Consider the following 23,394-nt stretch of genomic DNA (forward strand, 5'->3'; position numbering starts at 1 on the left):
ATATGGCAAGATGTTAATATCTGCTTTCAGACAATGAACTCTTCCAGCCTCTGGCCTAGAAAATAGAGACCTGAATTTTCTGTCTGTAAGGGACAAAATGTGATCTAATCAACAGTCAGCTATGTGTAGTGCACTATGTGCATTATGCTCCTTCTGAAATGAAACTAATGACTGAAAGAACTGGGATAAGTTAAAGCAGCTCTTCCAAGTTCAGCGCTCGCTGCCCTGTACCACGGCAGACTTCTGTGTATGGACTGTAACACAATCATTGCTCTGCAGCCTCTGCTCATTCGTTACCCACATCTAACACAAATGTCAGGCAGAGAAATAAGATATCGGTGCTCCTGTTGGTCTAGATCCCATGGGCCATTATTCCAAGTTGAGTCTTAGTAAAATAGAGAAAATAGAACTAGAATCTTCATGTTCTAAATTATAGCCTCTGGAACATTTTCATGTACCAATGAAACTACAAGATAGGAAACCCATGTCTAGGGCCATATGACACAACACAGTAACTTCAGGTACATGATTTCCTAAAGACCAGAGCATCATAAATCAGGATTCTCATAGATCTAAACAAATGTGGTTCGGCGGACATACCACAGGGAACACAGTATACTTCAGTGGAGCATGAATCTCAGAGTCCGGCAAGCGTGGGTTCTTAGCAAACTTAGTAACTTAGTTCTGTATTAGACAAGTGACTTACGTAGTTTTCTAATCCATAAAATGGGAACACTACGAGTACTTACCAGACAGGTCTCTTAAGAATACTGAATACAAGTGTGGGAGCACCTAGGTGAAGTGCCAGTAATAACTCAGTAAATTAGTTTTCACTTTCAGCTCGATGACCATCACTTTAGTTTCATCACCAAAGGAGTCTCCAAGCATCAACCAAAGGAAACAAACTTCAAGTGATGAATTGTATTGCTTAATACACACTGCTGCCTTTGATTTTTACCTATTTAATGATTATGCTGGTCAGTGCTACTACCCAAGGTGGGTTCCCTTCATGATGCTGCATTACAAAAGAATAAGGAAGGTGATTCCAGAAGTAATTTCTTTGTGGATCTTTAAGATGGGGAGAAACTACTGAGGCTTGGGAGAGAGGCATGATGCTAATGGTCTCACAGTGGTGTCTGACCAGTTTGGACTGTATTTATTATTAAGCAAATCAGATTAGGGGTGACTGTGGACTCTATTCTGAGTCAAAGTCTGACGTGGAAATCATAAAATGCAAAATCAGAAACCCTCGTTTTTAACTCAGCAGTTTGATACTCAGTGCCTCTGTGATTTCTAGACCTTTAGATGTCCAAGACCTGGAGCATTTTATTCAAGAGGCTGTACAGTGCACTGTGAACAGAAGTTAAGAAGCTGAACTGCCTGAGAGTGAGTCTCAGCACCACTGTTTCCTTTGTGATCCCACCAGTAAAAGAGGTTCCCGTATCAGACACTGAGTATTAGTTGCTGCTGCTGTCCTTCTGATTATTATATTTTTCATTTTGCGGTGCAATAATCTTTTTGTTTCTGTTTCCTTCCTCTAGACTGTGAGCTCTCTGAATGAAGGGACGAGATGTATTATTCTTTCTTTCCATGTACAGTCCCAAGAGACACTCTAACGATGTAGGCTGAATGATGGACTGGAACAGCAAATGAACATCAAAGTGAGATCGACTTGGAACAGAAACCCTGACTTTAAGCTGAGGAAAATAAGAATAAATAAGATTACTGATTAAATAATCTAGAGAGTAATTCGCAAAGGACCAGCATCTCCTTAGCCTCTCTTATCTCTATCCTGTTCCTAAATAAGGAATCCATGTGGTCTTAAACCACATCACCAATTTCACAGGTAGTAACCAAGCCCTGATAACCAGTTCACAAAGTTCTATTGGTTCTAACAGCTTCCCAAAAAACTAAACAACAACAACAAAAACAAATGCCATATTTACAGTTTATTCTAAAGCTAAAGAGAATTTTTATAAATACTAATAGATTAATACACAATTTAGTTTTGAACACTTTGGGATTTAAATTAAAAACAAATCCTATTCTTTTTAATAGGCTTTCATGAGATTTTAACTTAATGGTCCCTAAATTATTTTGCAAGATCAGGTCTTACTCAAATAGCAAATATTTCCAAGTGACAATATGATTTCTGTTTTTCCTTTGGAAAGTGATTTTGAATAATTAAAGAAAACATAATTTGTAACATTCTTCACCATCACCTCATTTTCCTGCAGACTGTCCCCTTCACCCCTGCACCTTACCAAAAGAGAAATTACAAATCTATGTCCCTTACCTCCAACAGTTCATCGCCAATACGCATTCGCCCGTCCAGGGCAGCAGGCCCTTCCGGGTTAATTCCCACCACGAATATGCTCATGCGTGATCGGTCCTTATTACCAGCAAGGCTGAGTCCAAGTCCATTCTTATCCTTTTCAAGCTCAATAATGTGCAATTCTCCAGGCAGGTCTGCATATCTTTGCCTGATTTTTTCTATTGTTAAAAAAAGGGGGGGGTAAAAAAATTTAAATAGAGCAGTTAAATCTACATTACAAAGGCATCAGCATGTCCCCATCCTGACCCATGATGGTCCTTTTTTGAGAATGAAGTAGTTGGAGTCATTCATCACCTTACATATAGGTTACAGTTAATTGTTCCATCTCCATTTAAAAAGTTTAGTTCACCAATAAAACATTCTCTGATTATTCAAGTTCACATTAGCCCAGAGTTGCTGTGCATTACTTTCTTACCCAAGACAGTCAACACAATGTTGTAGAAACCCTAGCCTCCCTACCTCCCTCCAAAAATAGAGGGGGTGAGTGGGAAACAAAGAATATATACTGAGCATCAGCTCTGTGCCAAGAAAGCGTTTGGTCCTGGAGATATCATACTGAACAAACCAGACATAGTTCCTATTCTCATGGACTTGCATTCCAGTAAGAAAAAAAAAATCAACAATTAATTCAAAATAATTATGTTTCTTTAAACCATACAAATGGTATAATAATATTTTATGTTACATGAATAAAATAAAGGGAATTAAGGATGTTGGTTTAGCTGTCAGATCTGAATTCAATACACAGATCAACCATTCACTCAATGTCCAATAATTAATACATTATTTTATTTTATGGAATTCCATTTCTTCATGTGTAAAATGGGCATGACAATACCATCTTCATGGTTGTTGAGAAAATGAGATAAAATACACATTAAAGAACTTAATAGTTAGCTCATGCTTTATAGGAATTCTATAAATCTTTTATTTAATCTTTTGTCTTTCTTTGCTACGAACTCTCTTTGGTCTAAATTACCTGCTTTAGGATTTGGCTGGTTATGCTTCACTTGTGTTGATTAGGTGCAACAAAACGACTCTGGCAGATCAGTGTGGGGAATGATACTGCTTTGAACATGTCTTGTCCCCCACAAAGCACTGGCTGAGGCCAGGTGTGTTTCTGGGGCCAAAGGCTGACACCTTCTACTATGGTATGATGCAATCATTTTATCAGTTGAATAATCATTTGGTAGACTGTGACTATCCTGGATCTGTATGGTCAGTCTAACATTTGACTTAGGTCTACTGTCCTTCCAGGGAACCTTGCAATTCAAAGCTGAACTCAAATAATTAGTGTTAAAGAGAATGGGGGAGGAAAACAGCCTAGCTATTTTATCACTTTCCAGACCTAACAAACACTGCCTTAGGAGAATAGATATATTTAAACTCGTAAAAATACTTACAAAAAAATTAACCATATAAACGGCTGCTTATTTTAGAAATAGAATAAATCTGTTTGCTTTATACTGATTTTGAAAGGAGTCTTAACTTTCTTTCTCTACAGCTATGTGATGAACTTAAAAATCTCAGAGACAAAGAGAAAGTCCTAAAAGCAGCTCGGGACAGTAGGTCTGTAACCTACAATGGCTTAGACTGGCAGCAGACCTATCCACAGACACCTGGCAGGCCAGAAAAGGACTGGCATGACATATTCAGGGCACTAAATGAGAAAAATATGCAGCCAAAAACACTGTAACCAACCAGGCTGTCACTGAAAATAGGAGGAGAGAGAAAAAAGCTTCCAGGACAAAACAAAACAAAACTAAACTAAAAGAATTTGTGATCACCAAGCCAGCCCTACAAGTAATATGGAAAGGGGTCCTCTATGCAAAGAGAGAACCTAAAAGTAACACAGGCCAGAAGGGAAAAGAGACAGTATACAGTAACAGTCACCTTACAGACGATACAATGGCACTAAAGTTATATCATTCAATAGTTACTCTGCATGTAAATGGGCTAAATGCCTCAATCAAAAGACATAGAGTATCAGACTGGATAAAAAACAAGACCCATTGATATGCTGTCTGCAAGAAACTTTTAGACCCAAAGACACCTCCAGATTTAAAGTGAGGGGGTGGAAAACCATTTACCATGTCAATGGACATCAAAAGAAATCTGCAGTGGCAATCCTTATATCAGACAAATTAGATTTTAAATCAAAGACTATAAAGAAAAGAGGAAGGACACCATATCTACTTAAAGGGTCTATCCAACAAGAAGATCTAAGAATTGCAAATATTTATGCCCCTAATGTGGGAGCAGCCAATTTTATAAGCCAATTAATAACAAAATCAAAGAAACACAAGGACCATAATACAATAATAGCAGGGGATTTTAACACTCCCCTCATTGAAATGGACAGATCATCTAAGAAAAGATCAACAAGGAAATCAGGGTTTTAAATGACACACTGGACCAGATGGACTTCACAGATATATTCAGAATATTCCATCCCAAGGCAACAGAATACACATTCTTCTCTACACATGGAACATTCTCCAGAACAGATTACATCCTGGATCACAAATCAGGTTTCAACCAGTACCAAAAGACTGGGATCATTCCCTGCATAATATTAGCCCATAATGCTTTGAAACTCGAACTCAATCACAAGAGGAAAGTTGGAAATAACTCAGATACATGGAGGCTAAAAAGCATCCTACTGAAGAATGAATGGGTCAACCAGGAAATTAAAGAAGAATTTTAAAAATTAATAGAAACAAATGAAAATGAAAACACAACTGTTCAAAACCTTGGGATCCAGCAAAGGCACTCCTAAGAGAAAAGTATATAGCAATACAAGCCTTTCGCAAGAAACAAGAAAGGTCTCAAAGACACAACCTAACCCTACACTTAAAGAAGCTGGTGAAAGAACAGCAAAGAAAACCTAAAACCAACAGGGGAAGAGAAATAATAAAGATCAGAGAAGAAATCAATGAAATAGAAACCAAAAGGACAGTAGAACTGATCAATGAAACTTAGAAGAGATCAATGAAACTAGATGCTGGTTCTTTGAAAGAGTTGGTAAGATTGATAAACCCCTGGCCAGACTTATCAAAAAGAAAAGAGAAGGAACCCCAAAAAATAAAATCGTGAATGAAAGAGGAGGGATCACTACCAATACCAAAGAAAGACAAACAATTATAAGAACATATTAGGAGCAACTATATGCCAATAAATTAGATAATCTGGAAGAAATGGAAGCATTCCTAAAGATGTATGAACTACCAAAAGTGAACCAGGAAGAAAGAGAAAACCTGAACAGACCCAGAACCAGAAAAGAAATTGAAGCAATAATCAAAAATCTCCCAACAAACAAGAGTCCAGGGCCAGATGGCTTCCCAGGGGGAATTCTACTAAACATCTAAAGGAGAATCAATACCTATTCATCTAAAACTGTTCCAAAAATAGAAATGGAAGGGAAACTTCCAAACTCATTTTAGAGGCCAGCATTACTTTGATCCAAAACCAGACAAAGACCCCATCAAAAAGGAGAATTACTAATACCCCTGATGAACATGGATGTAAAAATTCTCACCAAAATATTAGCCAAGAGGATCCAACAGTACATTAAAAGGATTATTCACCACAACCTATTCCTGGGCTGCAAGTTTGGTTCAATGTCTGTAAATCAATCAATGTGATACACCACATTAATAAAAGAAAGAACAAGAACCATATGATACTCTCAATAGAGGCAGAAAAAGCATTTGACAAAGTACAGCATCCTTTCTTGATCAAAACTCTTCAAAGTGTAGGGATAGAGGGTCCATACCTCAATATCATAAAAGCCATCTATGAAAACCCACAACAAATATCATTTTCAATGCAGAAAAACTGAGAGCTTTTCCCTGAAGATCAAGAACATGGCAGGATGTCCACTATCACCAACACTGTTCAACATAGTACTAAAAGTCCTAGCCTCAGCAATCAGACAACAAATAGAAATAAAAGCCACCCGAATGGGCAAAGAAGGAGTCAAACTCTTACTCTGCAGATGATATGATACTTTATGTGGAAAACCCCAAAGACTCCACCCCAAAACTGCTAGAACTCATACAGGAATTCAGTGAAGTGGCAGGATATAAAATCAATGCAGAGAAATCAGTTGCATTTCTATATACCAATAACAAGACAGAAGAATGAGAAATTAAGGAGTCGATCCCGTTTATAATTGCATTCAAAACTGTAAGATAACTAGGAGTAAATCTAGCCAGAGGCAAAGAATCTGTATTCAGAAAACTATAGAACACTCATGAAAGTAATTGAGGAAGACACAAAGAAATGGAAAAATGTTCTATGGATTGGAAGAACAAATATTGTGAAAATTCAATCCCTATCAAAGTACCATCCCTATCAAAATGCAATCCCTATCAAATGCCATCAACTTTTTTCACAGAGCTGGAACAAATAATCCTAAAACTTGTACGGAACCAGAAAAGAGCCCAAATAGCCAGAGGAATGTTGGAAAATAAAAGCCAAGCTGGTAGCATCAGAATCCCAGACTTTAAGCTCTATTAGAAAGCTGTAATCATCAAGAAAGTATGGTACTGGCACAAAAACAAACACATAGAGCAATGGAACAGAATAGAGAGCCCAGAAATGGACCTTCAACTCTATGGTCAACTAATCTTCGACAAAGCAGGAAAGAATGTCCAATGGAAAAAAAGACAGTCTCTTCAACAAATGGTGTTGGCGAAATTGGACAGCCACATGCAGAAGAATGAAACTGGACCATTTCCTTATACCACAACAAAAATAGACTCAAAATAGATGAAAGACCTCAATGTGAGATAGGAAACCATCAAAATCCTAGAGCAACACACAGGCAGCAACCTCTCTAACCTCAGCAGCAGCAACTTCTTCCTAGGCACACAGCCAAAGGCACGGGAAGCAAGGGCAAAAATGGACTATTGGGACTTCATCAAGATAAAAAGTTTTTTGCACATCAAAAGAAACAGTCAACAAAAGCAAAAGACAACCGACAGAACGGGAGAAGATATTTGCCAAAGTTATATCAGATAAAGGGCTAGTATCCAAAATCTATAAAGAACTTATCAAATTCAACACCCAAAGAACAAATAATCCAATCAAGAAATGGGCAGAAGATACTAACAGACTTTTCTGCAAAGAAGACATTCAAATGGCCAACAGACACAAGAAAAATTGCTCAACATCACTCAGCATCAGGAAATACAAATCAAGGGGCGCCTGGGTGGCTCAGTGGGTTAAAGCCTCTGCCTTCGGCTCAGGTCATGATCCCAGGGTCCTGGGATTGAGCCCCACATCGGGCTCTCTGCTCGGCAGGGAGCCTGCTTCCTCTCCTCTCTCTCTGCCTATTTGTAATCTCTGTCTGTCAAGTAAATAAATAAATCTTAAAAAAAAAAAAAAGGAAATACAAATCAAAACCACAGGTAGGTACTACCTCACACCAGTCAGAATGGCTAAAATTAACAAGTCAAGGAACTACAGATGCCAGTGAGGATGTGGAGAAAGGGGAACCCTCCTACATTTGATGGGAATGCAAGCTGGTGCAGCCACTTAGGAAGACAGTAGGGAGGTTCCTCAAAAAGTTGAAAATAGAGCTACCCTACAATCCAGCAATTGCACCACTAGGCATTTATCCCAAAGATACAAATGTAGGGATCCGAAAGGGCACATGCACCCCAATGTTTATAGCAGCAATGTCCACAATAGCCAAACTACGGAACGAGCCTAGCTGTCTATCCACAGATGAATGAGTAAAGATATAGTATATACATACAACGGAATATTATGCAGCCATCCAAAAATGATATCTTGCCATTTGCAACGACATATATGGAACTAGAGGGTATTATGCTGAGCGAAATAAGTCAATCAGAGAGAGACAATTATCATATGATCTCACTGATACGAGGAATTTGAGAAACAAGGCAGAGGATCATAGGTGAAGACAGGAAAAAAATGAAACAAGACAAAACCAGAGAGGGAGACAAACCATAAGAGACTCTTAATCTCAGGAAACAAACTGTGTTTAGTGGGTTAGTGGAATGGAGGGGGATGAGAAGGATGGAGTGGCTGGGTGATGGCCACTGGAGAGGGTATGTGCTATGCTGAGCACTGTGAATTGTATCAGACTGATCAATCACAGACCCATACCCCTGAAACAAATAATACACTATATGTTAATGAGAGAGAGAGAGATAATGTGATAATAGAATTTTTTAAAAAGAATCTTAACTTTCACAAATATTATTATTAATAATGAACACATTTAGCAAAATAGAGTAAAATAGAGGTCTTGCGATGTAACAAAAATGCCTTCTAGATAGGAAAAATAAAGTCACGTTAACAAGCTTATTATATTAACAAGTAATTATTATTAATTATATTAACACATAAATAAGCTCAAAGTGTTTTTGTTGGTCAACCAAGAATAAGATACTATGTGGGTATGTTAATGTATAGAGACCTATAAGACATGCATTGTAAGATGCTTACGTAGCAACGTAAGGGAAACAAACAAATACCATAAATATTAGACAATTACAATTATTCAAATAGAAGTTCCAATCACCACAAGGGCTGGTCACTAAATAATTAATAAATTAACTGCATGAACTTTAACTTCTTTCACAGTTTTAAGAACTGGTATTTCTAAAAGAGATTCATATCTCTCTAAAAGAGATATGAAAAGACGAATCCTGGGGGCGCCTGGGTAGCTCAGTGGGTTAAGTTGCTGCCTTCAGCTCAGGTCATGATCTCGGGGTCCTGGGATCGAGTCCCACATCGGGCTCTCTGCTCAGCAGGGAGCCTGCTTCTCTCTCTCTCTCTCTCTCTCTCTCTGCCTGCCTATCTACCTGTGATCTCCCTCTGTCAAATAAATAAATAAAATCTTTAAAAAGAAAAAAAGAAAAGAAAAGCGAATCCTGTAGGTGGACTGCATGTGGAGAAGCATACACGGTGGTGGAGCGAGAAGAATATGAACATCCGCTCAGATATCAACTGAAAATTCTTTGAGTTGGTGGGTCGGTGATATGAAATTACAGTACAGGGTTTATGGAAATTCCAACTGGGGATTCTGCAGAAGTGCTCTGGGGTCCCCCAAGGATGGGCTTTGAGGGGACACTTATTGTGAGATCTCTTTTTTCCAGATTCAACCAGACCACTAAATGCTTTCATCTGCTTTGTTTGGTGGAGGTACAGGGTAAGACAGTTAAGAAATGCCACTACATGCAGTGCCTGGGTGGCTCAGTCATTAAGCATCTGCCTTCAGCTCAGGTCATGATCCCAGGGTTCTGGGACTGAGCCCCACATCGGGCTCCCTGCTCAGTGGGGATCCTGCTTTTCCTCCTCCCACTCCCTCTGCTTGTGTTCCCTCTCTTGCTGTCTGTCAAATAAAGTCTTAAAAATAAATAAATAAATAAATAAATAAATAAATGCCACTACAGCTAAGAAAACAAAATAGAGCAAAAATTTTAACACATCTCCTCAGAAAATAATAAAACAGAAAGAGATTGTTTAAAAAAGGTACTGAAGACTTTAACACCATCATAAGCTCAATGTAACAGATATAAGAGAACACTACATCAGACAGAAAATACATACATCTGAGGAGGCATACACAGAAAAATTACAGAAATAGACTGTGTGTTGGGCCATAAAAGAATTTTCAATAACTCTTAACAGAATCAATATCATATAGGCTAGGTCTTTGGACACAGTGCAATAAAACTATGGAAAAACTGTAAGTTAACGACAAAAAATAACTTTAAAACTCCATGGTGTCTAGAAATACAATAATGTTAGTGAAAAGTTCAAGACTTAAAAGGGAACAATAAAGGAAATTTAAAAATACAGTACTAACAGTTGAATAAAAATGGTACTTAGATGTCAAACTTGAAGGATTCAGCTAAAGCAGAACTTAGAAGGCTAGTTACAGTTTGGAGAATTTTTTCAGAAAACAAGATAAGTTAAATAATAATAAGCCCAAGAAGTTAGAAAAAGAGCTACCTAGCAAATGCAAAGGAAAAAGAGAAAATAGTAAAATGAAGGTAAGTAGAAGGAAATTAGAAAAAGAGCTACCTAGCAAATGCAAAGGAAAAAGAGAAAATAGTAAAACAAGGGTAAGTATTAATGAAAACAGAATCATCACCATCAATCAAAGCCAAAATCAAATCAAATCAAAATCAAATCCACAGAACAAAAACACTACAATAAGGATCAGTGAAGCTAAGACCTAGTTGTTTGAAAACATTAACAAGACAGACACTGCAAAAACTGATCAGGGGAAAAAATTAGATGAGAGAAATTCTTAAACTAGAAAGGGGAAACAACTATAGACATATCTATAAAATAATTGTAAATAATGGATTGGTATGAAACGCTGGCACACTTGAACATCTAGAAGACAGATAAATTTCTCAAAATTTAAAGTACCATATTCAGTGTAAGAATAAATGTGAAACTGCAATAGACTGGAAATTATTAAAGAAACTGACATGGTAGTCAAGGATATTCCCTTTAAGAAAATAACAAAACCTCCCTCAGTTCAAGATAGTTTTATACTGAATTCTGTCAGATTTCAAGTTTTAATCAATTACATCTATGTAAGCTGTTCCAGAACAAGGGTGGGGGGAAGGTTATCCACTTCATATTTTGAGACTGGTATAATCCTGATTCCCCTTCCAAAAATAGAGACAAATCAAGAAAAGAAAATTATAGTCTTATTTAACTTGGGGTCATAGATGTAAAATTATTTTTTTTAAACAATTAAACTGAAAGCATATTGAAAATATTGATTTGATCTCTATGATATAGCTAGTATTTGACCATTTTCTGACCTAAGAAACAGCAATTTTATATGATTCAACTTAAGAATATATTATAAATAAGGGCATATTCCAGGAACACAAGGATAGCTAAATATCAGGAATTTTTTCAAGGAAATTATCACATTGATAAATTAAAGCAGGCTGGACAATTATGTTAATAGACAGAGAAAAGCATTTGAGAAGGTACATTATCTAGTTAAGATTTTTTTTAAACCCCAAACTGCTGGCAAACTAGAACAGAAGATACTTTTTCTGGATTTAAACTGACAAATAAAAATACAACAGGAAAAAATATTTGCATATTTAAAACAAACAGGGAATTAATATACAGAGAAGCAGAAATAGGTTAGCAACCTCAATAGAAATCTGGTCAAAAGATACAAAGCTCAAAAGGCTAACAGACTTGGGGCGACTGGGTGGCTCAGTGGGTTAAGCCTCTGCCTTCGGCTCAGGTCATGGTCTTAGGGTCCTGGGATCAAGCCTTGCATTGGGCTCTCTGCTCAGCAGGAAGCATGCCTCTCCCTCTCTCCCTGCCTGCCTCTCTGCCTACTTGTGATCTCTCTGTCAAATAAATAAATGAAATCTTTAAAAAAAAAAAAAAAAGGCTCACAGACTTATGAAGAAATGTTCAAGTCCGTTAGTAATTATGGAAATGCAAATTACAGTGAGATACCAGTTTTTACCATTAGACTGGCAAATATCTGAAAGCTACATCACTAAGCCTTAGTGGAGCTATAAGGAAGATGAGATAGGAATCTTTGGCATTGCCCTGGGAGTGTTGAATCGCGCAGCCTTTTGGACAGCAGTCTGAGATTACTCAATCCAGTGAAGCAGACACATATTCTACAAACCAGCAATTCCGCTCTTGGGAATATCCTAACAAATTCTTACACAGGTCTTTAGGGGATGTTATTGGAGACAGCAGGGGAGTTGGAGGTAAAGTGAGTATATGTCACTGGGAGAGCAGACAGAGGAAATGTGGCAGATGGATATTACAGGCAGAAGTAATTAACTGGAAGTAGTGACATAGAGATTTTCAAACAGGGAGGAAAACAGTGGGTCAATACCATTATGCAAATTAAGATTACTGCACAAAAAACCCACAAAACATGTTTGGAAGTACATACTCAAAGTCAGAAATATTTAACACGTTAGAATTGTTAATGATGGCGGGCGGAAAAAAAAACAGGAATACAGGGAGCAAAAACAACTAGTGAGGGACCCCAGCAGACTAACAATCGTAACATGATATGAAGGATTATACTTAATGCAATTCCCTGCCCCTGGAGCCTAAAAAAAGAAAGACGCTGAGAAGAGCTTTGGTGTTGTATTAATATAAAAAGGCTTCCAGGTTCAAAACTTGTATGACTTGTTCAACTTTCAGAGAAAAAAATTAACCTTCACGGCCGTTAACCATATATGGAAATGTTTAGACGTCTCAATGGTTAATGGCAAGAGGGACTCTCCGTTGGTAAAATCTGGCTCCATGTTTGAGTTATGAACAACTCAAATTAACTGCTACAGATGGTGAATCAACATTTTCTTGTGGCAGAACAGGAAGAGCAGAGGCTGAAGGGCCAGAATTCAGTCAACCCTAGAGGAGGCCCGTAACATCCCTGGTTCCTTGGACCAACTATGGAACTCCTACGAACAGCAGTTTGTTCGTAAAATGGGGTTCTTACCCTGAAAGTGGATGTTAGCTAAAAATGCCTAAGGATACAGGGTCCCAAGAATGTGAAGTGAAAAATACAGCCACGACTTTGTTTCCATGATTTAATTTTGTTGAAGTTTTAAGTTAGCCTCAGTTGGAAAAAAGAAAGCTATTTCTTCTTTAAATTTGTCTGTCTTGAGGAGAATTAAGCCTTGAGAAAGGAAGCAATGCTCATCCCTCCAACCCCAATAATGACATGAAGGAAGCAGGCACACAGTCCTCAATGGGAATCACTGGGGGAAGGGACTAGCCTCACTGTCCCTAACATTCTCCTCCCAGAGTTACTCATTCTGAGGAGCCCTGGGACAACTTCTGCAGGTACAGAGGAATACCACCACTGAATCCAGTGTTTGTCTCATGCTACATAGACCATTGAGGTGGCTTTAAAATTGTGTGCTAGTAAAGTGTGAAATTAAACCTTTTTTTTTTTAACCAGCAAAAATGGGTTTATTTGGGAAGAACAGAGAACTGCAATCAGAGACGAACAAACTATAGCAAAAACCACAGGCGTGGCGTGTCCCAGAATCAGACTTTTAATTCAGGGAATACAAAGAAACTATATAAACCTACACTCTCTTATCTCAACTCCCCACCGTCACTCCCAGATTCCATTTTATAAATAACAGACTGAAGAAATGAAGATCCTGTATAAGGTTATGAAGCTAATTAACAGCTAGAAACTACAGTCTGCTAACATACAGGTAAATTCTTTCTCTACCAAATCATATTCAATTTCTCCAATAACATTTTAAAAAATTTTTTATTTATTTATGAGTGAGAAAGCAAGGACCCAAGAGAGAGCATGAGCAGGGGGAGGGCCAGAGGCAGAGGGAGAAGCAGACTCCCCACTGGGCTGGGAGCCTGCCCTGGGACCCAACCCCAGGACCACCAGATCAAGACCTGAGCTGAAGGCAGACACCCAACAGCTGAGCCACCCAGGCACCCCATCCAATAACATTTTTGAAGAATGAGAATTCAGATTTCCTCTCAGTTAAAGAAACTATCTTTAGAATGCACACAGTACCTCCTTACATGAAAGAAACACCTCATAGCCTGCCATGTCCCTACACCTTAGTAAACACCTCCATCTGCACGATAGCCAACTGACAGAGAGAGATAAGGTGATTTGGTGAGTGTTTGGGCCACGTCCGCTGAGTCCAAGAGCTGTGCTTTCTTCATCACACCACAACGATCTCTTAGACTGGGAGAATTTTAAGTAATAAGAGGATCCCCCTAAAAGAGCTCAGACAATGGTTCCCAGGCCTAGTCTCCTTAGAATTGTAAGGTAATATCCTTAGAGCCTATAAAACAGAATCATGACTGGGCTCTGCCCGCTGAGATCTGGAACCAATGACACGGACTGAAGTTTAGTAATCGTGTAAAGTTCTCTTTGTAACAAGGTCTTGAGATGATTCTCATGGGCACTTAGATCTGTAAATATCAGATTAATCTCCCATGCAATACAAAAATTGTTTCTCCAGTGATGACAGTTGACCATAAATTTCACAGATGCTAAAATTTAGGGCAGCTTTTATTTTTAAAGATTTTATTTAGTTGTCAGGGAGAAAGCACATGCTGGGTGAATGGCAGGTAGAGCAAGAAACAGGTCCCTGCTGAGGAAGGAGACCCATGCAGAACTCAATCCCAGGACCCCAGGATCATAACCTGAGCAAAGGCAGATGCTTAACTGACTGAGCCACCCAGACACCCCATAAGGCAGCCTTTAAATACATCCTTCACAAGACTAATCGAATATTGAGTATCTCTGTTTCCATGATCACGCCTCAGGATTACAAAGAAACGTTTCCACTGTATAATAGGTGACTTTAGGATCTCAGTCTCCGCCTTTCTGCTTCTAGCTCCCACTCACTTGGGTTGCCTCCCTCCCTCTCCTATCTCAGATATTTCCTGCCATTTCCATGACTACTTGTTTCTACTCTACAGCTGTAATAAAAGGTGAGAGAGATTTTCAAAAGGGGAGGAGGAAAACAAAGTTCATCTTTGCAGGGGGAAAGCAGAGCTGAACACTCATCTTTGAAAAATCAAGACACTGTATGCCAGCTTGTTAATTCAGAATCTGAGCAACTGTAGTCGGGCTCCTCTGGCTGAGTCAGCACCAACTGTTCTGCAGTGTCAGCAGGGGGCGGTGGGCGGGGAGGCTCTGCTGCAGGGGAACCCTATACCACCTGGTATTTGCTTTAGGGGCAACTGGGAGGGGTTTCCAGGATAACCAGTAGCTGAGCAAGGGGTACTTCCTCAGCTGAGGAAGGCAGTAAGTGGGAAGAAAACATATGAAGAGAATGGTTTTCTTCAATCTTTTTTCAGTTTCACAAACAATACAGTTAAAGAGGTGGGGTAAAGAGTATTATTTTATTTGGAGCCATTGACATTCTCCCCTGAAATTAAGAAAGTAGAACCCGTACTTTGCTTCCTGTACACAAGCACGGGTACATACCTGCAGGAATTATGTTAAGTATCAGCTTTCAGCAACAAAATAGTACACGTGTTTATGATGATGTAGGATCTTACTATCCCCCTCACTAGCATTTTCTGGAAATGTTTGTGATAAATAGCGAACCTTATGCTGATTTTCAATGACTTTAACAATGTATTAGTCAAGTGGCAGTCATTCCTATCCCAAATAACGGAGACGCCCTTCCATTTCTAAATACAAATCAGATTAGGATATAAGGAACCTACTTTTTTGGGACCAGGCTTTTTTGGGACCAGTTCCCCTGAATGAACATCAGCCTAGAATAACTAGAGAGAGAGGAATCTTTTCTTTCAGTTGAACAGTCATGCTTGTTTTAAATATGGATTTTCTAGACTCATGACACTGCTCGCTGAAGAAAGGAATGTCAAGTTGCTCGTAATTCTGTATCAAAGCAACAATGTCTTTTCCTTGTCGGAAAAAAAGCCAGTAAGATTTCTCTCTTGTGATCTCAGGGTGTTTTCCTATCAACACAGGATAGCAGGTGTTGCTAAGTAACAGAGCCTTTCTCCCAAGAAAGAAACTTAATTCAAGTCATTGCCCAGTATTTTAGTAGAAAATGTTCAACACACCGGAATAATGACCTGATACAGTTTCAGAAGCATTTAGTTATCTGGACTGTTTTTAAATAACAAAGGATAATACAGAGAAAATATATAAGTACATTTCCTTTGCAATAAGTAGAAGGATCCCAGTTTTAAATAATCAGGTTATAATAAATATCTCAATCTAATTTTATGCAGTTACCAACTTTTAATCTCTATGAGCTGGCAAGCACATGCAGATTTGAGAAGTAAAAACACATGAACGAAATTGTAACTAATCATAAAAAACAGCATATGAACTTCAGTAGTAAGGAGCAAATCTCAAGTGGAAGTCCAGACCAAATAGAGCAAATAATGAAAATAAATCAGTGTAAAGAAACTCTATCTTACATAACAACAAATAAACACACTTCCCTCTAACGTGCTGTATGTAGATGCTTTTGTCAGTATGTAAATATGATTACATTATATGAATCGATAAATAAATAATTGAAACACACAAACAAGTGAGCTATACTTAAGTATAATAATAATAGATATTATTCTAAGGACTTCATTATTAACTCACTTAATCTTTATGAAAACTCCATGAGATGGGTATTTCCATCTTTACAGATGAGGAAACTAGGGCACAGATCGATAGGTAACACACAGTTGTACAACTAGTGAATGGTAAAGCCAGGATTTGAAACTAGGGAGTCCAGTTCTGGAGTCCATGATCTTAGGTGAATGCCAGGCCGGAATTAAACAAAAGTATTACAGAATTCAGAAGAAAAACAGAAGTCAAATCCTTTCATTCCTTTCATTCACAAAAATTCAATCCACATTAAATAGAAGAATGGAAAGAAAAATGAGCCATAAATCTAGAGTGAAGAAATTCAGGCAGTAAGTTAGAACAAGAATCAGGGGCTCCTGGGTGGCTCAGTCAGTTAAGTGTCTGGCTTGGGCTCAGGTCATGAACTCAGGGTCCTGGGATCAAGCCCCGTGTCAGGCTCCCTGCTCAGAGGGGAGTCTGCTTCTCACTCCCCTTCTGCCCTTCCCCACTCTGGCTCTCTCTCTCAAATCAACAAGATCTTGAAAAATAAATTAGAACAAGAATCATTAAGACAACTTCCTAAAAACACTATACAGTAAGAAAACAAAAAAGCTTCAACTACTAGTGAAAATCTAAAATCTTCCCATTAGATGAATCAAAAATCCAATTAAATCCATATGCAATGAGCAAATATTAAACATAAGACACGGTATTAACTTTCACTGCTAGAAACTACGCTGATGCCTTTATATATTGGGTATGGTATTGTGAAATATAATCTTCAATATGTCCATTACAGTAGAAAGGATAAACAAATTGTAGCATATTCAAACAATGGAACTTTATTCAGCCATGAAAACAAGTAACTACTACTACCAGCAACATGTCTGGATATTAGAAGCCTACTGTTGGGTTAAAGAAACCAATACAGCAAAGTGTATAAACCCCACTTCCATTTTTATTGAGTTCAAAAACATACAAAGCTAATCTACGGTTTTATTTTATTATTTTTTTTAATTATTATTATTTTTTTAAATCTACGGTTTTAGAAGTCAAGACACTGTTGACATTTGGGGGGAGGGAAGAAGTAGTGAATCAGAGGGGCACAAAATAACTTATCGGTGGTAGTGATTTCTGTTTTGTGGCCTGCATGGTGGGTGAAAATTCAAACTCTGTTACAGTTTTATTTGTGTATGTTTCAATAAATTTATTTTTTACGAAGAGACTTAACAAAATAATGTGAGGACACTGTCTGAATTCTGATTGAAGAAACTAACTATAAGAATCCGTTTTGAGACAATAAAAAAACTCCACTGTGGGTTGTATAGATACATTAATGATATTATGGTTGCATTTCTAGAGATGCCTACATATGGATGAAATTACATGGTATCTGGGAATGGCCTGAAACTATTTTCATAAGGAAAAATAAGGGAGAGGTGAAACGGATACAGCAAAACCTTGTTAATTATTAAATCTGAAGAATAATATATGATAATTCATGTACTGTTCTCTTCGGGTTTACAAACAGTCAGAAATTTTCACAACTAAAAGGAAAACAGGGGTGCCTGTGTGGTTCAGTCGGTTAAGCATCTGCCTTTGGCTCAGGTCATGATCTCAGGGTCCTGGGATCGAGTCCCACATCTGACTCCCTGCTCAGCAGTGAACCTGTTCTCCCTCTCCCTCTGCCTGCTGTTTCCCCTGCTTGTGTGTCCTCTCTCTCTGTGTCAAATAAATAAATAAAATCTTTGAAAAGAAAAGGAAAGAAAAAACAACCTTCCTAACAGTCCTATAAGGTATAATTATCCTATTGTACAGATGATGAAACTGAGGCTCACTGAAGTTACGGAACTTGCCCAAAGTTGCATTTAGTAAGTGGTGGACCTGGGGCTCAAATTCAGGTGTGTCTCACTCCAGATCCCATGTGGTTACCCACCACACAAGGAAGATAAAGATGTTTTCTGTGTTCACATCTAGGAGAGTGGCAGAAGGGGAGTCTAAAACCTGTCTTACTCCTTTTGGAATTTACGATCTGGTGGGTGACATGAAACATATACAGGCAATCCCCAGAGCCCAGCCTCTGCAAGTTTAATTTGCGAGCAGAACACACAGGATGCCTTGAAGAGGAGAGCGGAGGACTCAGAAGGACCAAGGGAAGACTACACAAATAGAATGATGGGGGCGGGGATAGAGGGAAGGCTAGAATGTGGTGGGAGGAAACAACTGATACACAAAACCAATGAAGCTGTGAACTGTTGGGATGTCTGAGGTAAAAAGGAGTAGGGCAAGAAGGGGAACAAGGAAACTGTGTGGTCAGAGCCTGGGAGACAAGAAGTGAAGCATAAAGAGGTAACAATTTAGTTTGAATGGGCTGGTTTGCGGTATCAATAACAGAAAGCTGCTGAATTCAGCCTGGCGCTCCACAATGAAGGAGAGGTAAGCCCAGAACTCTTGCTGATGAGGCCAAGCTGGGTGGAACTCTTTGAGCAGTGTCTGAGAACGAATATGCATCCAGCTGTGGGAGTGCTCAGGGGAGAAGGATAGAGACCCTGACCATTTAGGAGGTCATTACTACCCACCCAAGAGGAAATATATATAAACTGGGCTTGGGTGTCAAGTGAAATAAAAAAGGAACTCAAAGAGTCAAAGAAAGGAGTAATAGGTGACTTCATGTATTCATTAAAATAACATGGAATGCTTGCTCTGGGCCAGGCATTGTGTTAATTGCTAAGGAGGTAAGTAAGGGTGAATTAAAAGTTAAAAAATAAGGGTTGAATCAGATACTATCAAAAGCATAAGGCGGCGGGGCGGTGGGGGGGGAGGTTGAGGAACCAGGTGGTGGGTAATAGGGAGGGCACATACTGCATGGAGCACTGGGTGTGATGCCAAAACAATGAACACTGTTATGCTGTAAATAAACAAAAAAAAAAAAAAAAAAAAAAGCATAAGAAATCCCCAATTTAACGGGGATCTTTCAGTCACATAACAGCAAAGATTCAACTTCTATATTCAGTACCTAAATGCTTAAGAATCACATTTTGTTTGGAGAGAGAAGGAAACCAGGCCAGAGCATCCACAAACAAGATACCAAGGACCACTGAGGTTAATCACAAACTAATGGTGAAATCAGGAGCAGAATCCCCAAGTACTCATTGATTAGCTTAAGTATTCTAAGTCTCAGCTATTGGGGCAATTAGGCCCAATAAACTGAAGTTAGAGGTGAGCTATTTTCATCTCTCATGTTCATAAATCTCACTTCGATCCCTTATTTCATGTTGTGAGAAAACTGACCACTCTGCCAGATCCCTCTGATAATGAGGGATATGGGGTAAGGCGAACATTCAATGGGGGACACGCAATTAGAAAACAGTTTATCTACAAAGTACAGGCTCCTTGACCACCTTTAGGTTTAAACTAAGAAATGAAGTTAGTTTAGCACAGAGAAAAGGTTCATCTACCCTAATTAGGGAGGATGCTCACATTTGCACCTATGCTCAAACATAAAGATTCACACAATCCAGTCTTGATGGCTATGTTCACAGAGGCTTTCTGTAAGAGCACCATCTCACCCAAAGCAGTGTTTCCCAAGTCCATAGATCACCTAAAGTAGTTCTGTAGAAAAATCACCTGTCTGGGCTCCATGTCTTACCTACAAAATCTAAATTTGGGGATGCAGACAAGGAATCACCACCATTTTTTTTTTTAAATAAAGATCTCTAATTCACATTAAAAAAAAAAAGATACTAAAAACTTAAGACAGATCCCCCTTCAAGCTCCAAATGCTGTTGTGGACCTTCAAGATGACTGAAAACAAGGTATACAAAACGATTTATCACTGACTTTAGGTTTTTCCCAAGTCTTGAGAGAAGCCAGGAAAAATACTTTGATTTTGCAAACAGCCCTCAGAAAAGCCAAATGCAATTTTAAAAACGCTCTTTACAATCATTTGTCGTACATTTTTAGTATCAGGAGAACACAGAGTACGGTTCTTTAATCACTATAAAAGCACTGAACAGCAAGCTCACGATGGTGACCGTGTGGGAGAAATGTGCTGCAGTCGTGCCGATTTTGCTCCCTGGTCACTACCCAGTCCTGCAGAGATGCTCAGCAAAGCTCCACCCTGGCAACAGATCAGAAAATCAACAGTGGCACTGACAGCACTAAGGTGTTTAATTATATTTTCTGGAAGGGGCAAAAAGTGGCAGTTTGCAATAATTAAAGAGAACCACAGTGGAATGTAGAAAAAGGAATATAACACAGTATTTTCCAAGGTTATCTGGTCCTATTCTGATTCTTTGGAAGCAAACGTCCCTCTGCATACTTGCTTAGGAAGCCATCTGGCTTTGTCTGTTCAGGGCCCTGTACATACGTATTAGTTCCAATAACCATCAGAGCAAGGTTTAGGGAAGACCAGATCTAGCTGAGATTTGACAGTATTTTGTATAGTCATTGTTAGCGGTTTAGTGGTTACATTTCCCAACTACCATGAAAGAAGAAACAACCCCTGTTTTTTGTAGGCAGAGGTCTTGGCCCAGAGCAGGTGCAGCATAAATATATGAATAAATTATGGACACAAAAATTTACATATTCTTCATATTCTTCATTATCTGAATTGGTCAATTAATTGACCTTAGCTTAACTAAGCGTCTGACTTTGGCTCAGGTCATGATCTCAAGGTCTTGGGATCAAGTCCAGCATCCTGCTCCCTGCTCAGCGGGGAGTCTGCTTTACCCTCTCATTCTCCCTCTCTGCTCTCTCTTTTAAATAAATATCCTAAAAAAAAATCCTAAATAAAATCCTAAAAAAAAAAAAAAAAAGAACTGAATTATAATAAAAGACTCCAAGATTAAACCGAGAACATTTTTCTGAGTAATTAACATGGGTTCTAGAATTAACCCTGTTAATTCTAATTAAATTAGAAACATTATCATTTAAGTATGTGGAACCAGATTCAGTCAGAACAAAAATACGGGAGGCTTATAGTCAACAAGATCTTCACCAAAAGGCACATAATGAAGTCAGAAAGTGCTACTGTTCGAATCCCATCGATGCCGCATTATCTCTGTTTAACCTCCCACAAGCTACTTAGCTTTAAATTCCTATTTTTAAATTAAGATAACCTTTCCTGCCCTAAGAATTTGAGAAGACAGAATTAAAGAACATACTAAAATGTTTAGTTTAATACCTAGCACACAAAAGCTTTATTCCCTAAAAGCCAAAACTTTCCTGTTTATGTCTTGCAGTTGGAGAGCATCTGAATGTACCATATAAACTAGCTTTAATTATACTGCACTGCTTATTAAAATTATCATTTTTATTTTAAAAATGAGGAAACAGGCTATGAGAACTTAAGTAACATGCATGAAGTTGCATGGTACATTTAATTTTTAAATAATGGCACGGAAATATCCCATGAAACTTTTAAAATCATTTTAGAAGACAGGTCAACATAATTCCATAATTTGTCATGATTTAAACATAATTAATTTTGTTCAAACAATTTTAAGCAATAGCAAAACTGGTTTAACATTTCATCCATAACATGTGAGATTCCATGATATATTATTTTATTTATTATTTTTTAAAGTGAATCTCTGTCTAGGCTTTCTTTCTCTTCTTTTATTTATTTGACAGAGAGAGAGCACAAACATAAGCAGGGAGGGGCAGAGGGAGAAGTAGGCTTCCCACTGAGCAGGGAGACAGATGCGGGGGCTCAATCCCAAGACCCTGAGATCATGACCTGAGCTGAAGGCAGACGCTTCACTGACAGAGCCAGCCAGGTGCCCCTTCCATATTTTAAACAGAGCTTAGGGAAAGAAACCAGTCACTGGAAAGATCTCCTTTACTTCTGCAGCAGGCCAATGGCATATTCACATGTTTCCAAGTCCAGCAGGAGGCTACTTGGTGCGATGGAGAAAAGCAGCACAACTTGTTGAGGAAGCTGGACTCCACTTTCTAGCCATGAAATCTTGGGCATAACGTTTACTTTTAGCCCAGCCTCTGCCTGGTCATGAGTCGAATGAAAATAATCTTGCCAGGGCGCCTGGGTGGCTCAGTCAGCTGCCTTCCGCTCCGGTCATGATCCCAGGACCCTGGGAGCCTACATCGGGCTCCTTGCTCAGCGGGGAGCCTGCTTCTCTCTCTGCCTCTGCCTGCCTCTCTGTCTGCCTGTGCTCTCTCTCTCTCTGACAAATAAGCAAATAAAGTGTTCGAAAAAAAGAAAGAAAGAAAGAAAGAAAGAAAGAAAGAAAGAAATCTTGCCTGCCTTTAGCATCTCACAGATTTTTTTAGTGATCAGATAAGATGTACTTGTGAAATGTCTTAAAACAGTCATGCTCTAAAAACAATGTAAAAAAGCTGGCAATCTTCTTATATAAAGATTTTGGTTTTGAAGTTTTTTTTTCTTTTTTAAATAATGATTTATTGAGAATAAGGGAGCATCATCCCCTGATGAAATTTCTACTTCAACTGACAATTAAACCAGGGAAGTGAAAAATTTCAGAGGTATCTTATAGTTCTGCAATTTGGACACTGAATACTTTGATGTTGATATCTTCTGAACAGTTCAGAATATTCTTGGCTAAAAGTTAACTCCTTGGGGGAAAGGAGAGATGAACAGGTGGAACACAGAGAATTTTTAGGGCAGGACATTATTCTGTATGGTACTGTAGTGGTGGATACGTATCATTATACATTTGTCAAAACCCACAGACTGTCAAAAACCACAGACTCCAACACCAAGAGTGAACCCTAATGTAAATTATGGACTTTGAGTGATAATAATGTGTCACTGTAGGCTCACTGATTACAAAAATTGCCACTTGCTGATAGTGGAAGAAACTGTGAGGGTGGAGGGAGTGGGAGAGAGGGAGGGTTGGCAGGAGATATATGGAAACTTTATGTATTTTCTGCTCAATTTTGCTGTGAATGAAAACTATTCCAAAAAATGAAGCCCAAGGTA

At 38.5% G+C, this 23,394-nt stretch overlaps 1 protein-coding gene across 6 annotated transcripts in view; it reads right to left on the minus strand.

The window, feature by feature from the left end:
• Nucleotides 1-23,394, minus strand: part of PATJ (PATJ crumbs cell polarity complex component) — a 366,180-nt gene that overhangs the window by 144,339 nt on the left and 198,447 nt on the right. For all 6 annotated transcript variants that reach the window (XM_045999612.1, XM_045999585.1, XM_045999595.1 and 3 more), the window contains one exon: nt 2,297-2,493. In XM_045999612.1, coding sequence (XP_045855568.1) covers nt 2,297-2,493 — 197 coding nt within the window. The remainder of the gene's footprint in view (nt 1-2,296; nt 2,494-23,394) is intronic.

The sequence above is a fragment of the Meles meles genome, chromosome 1, assembly GCF_922984935.1.
Source record: "Meles meles chromosome 1, mMelMel3.1 paternal haplotype, whole genome shotgun sequence".
Lineage (NCBI taxonomy): Eukaryota > Metazoa > Chordata > Mammalia > Carnivora > Mustelidae > Meles > Meles meles.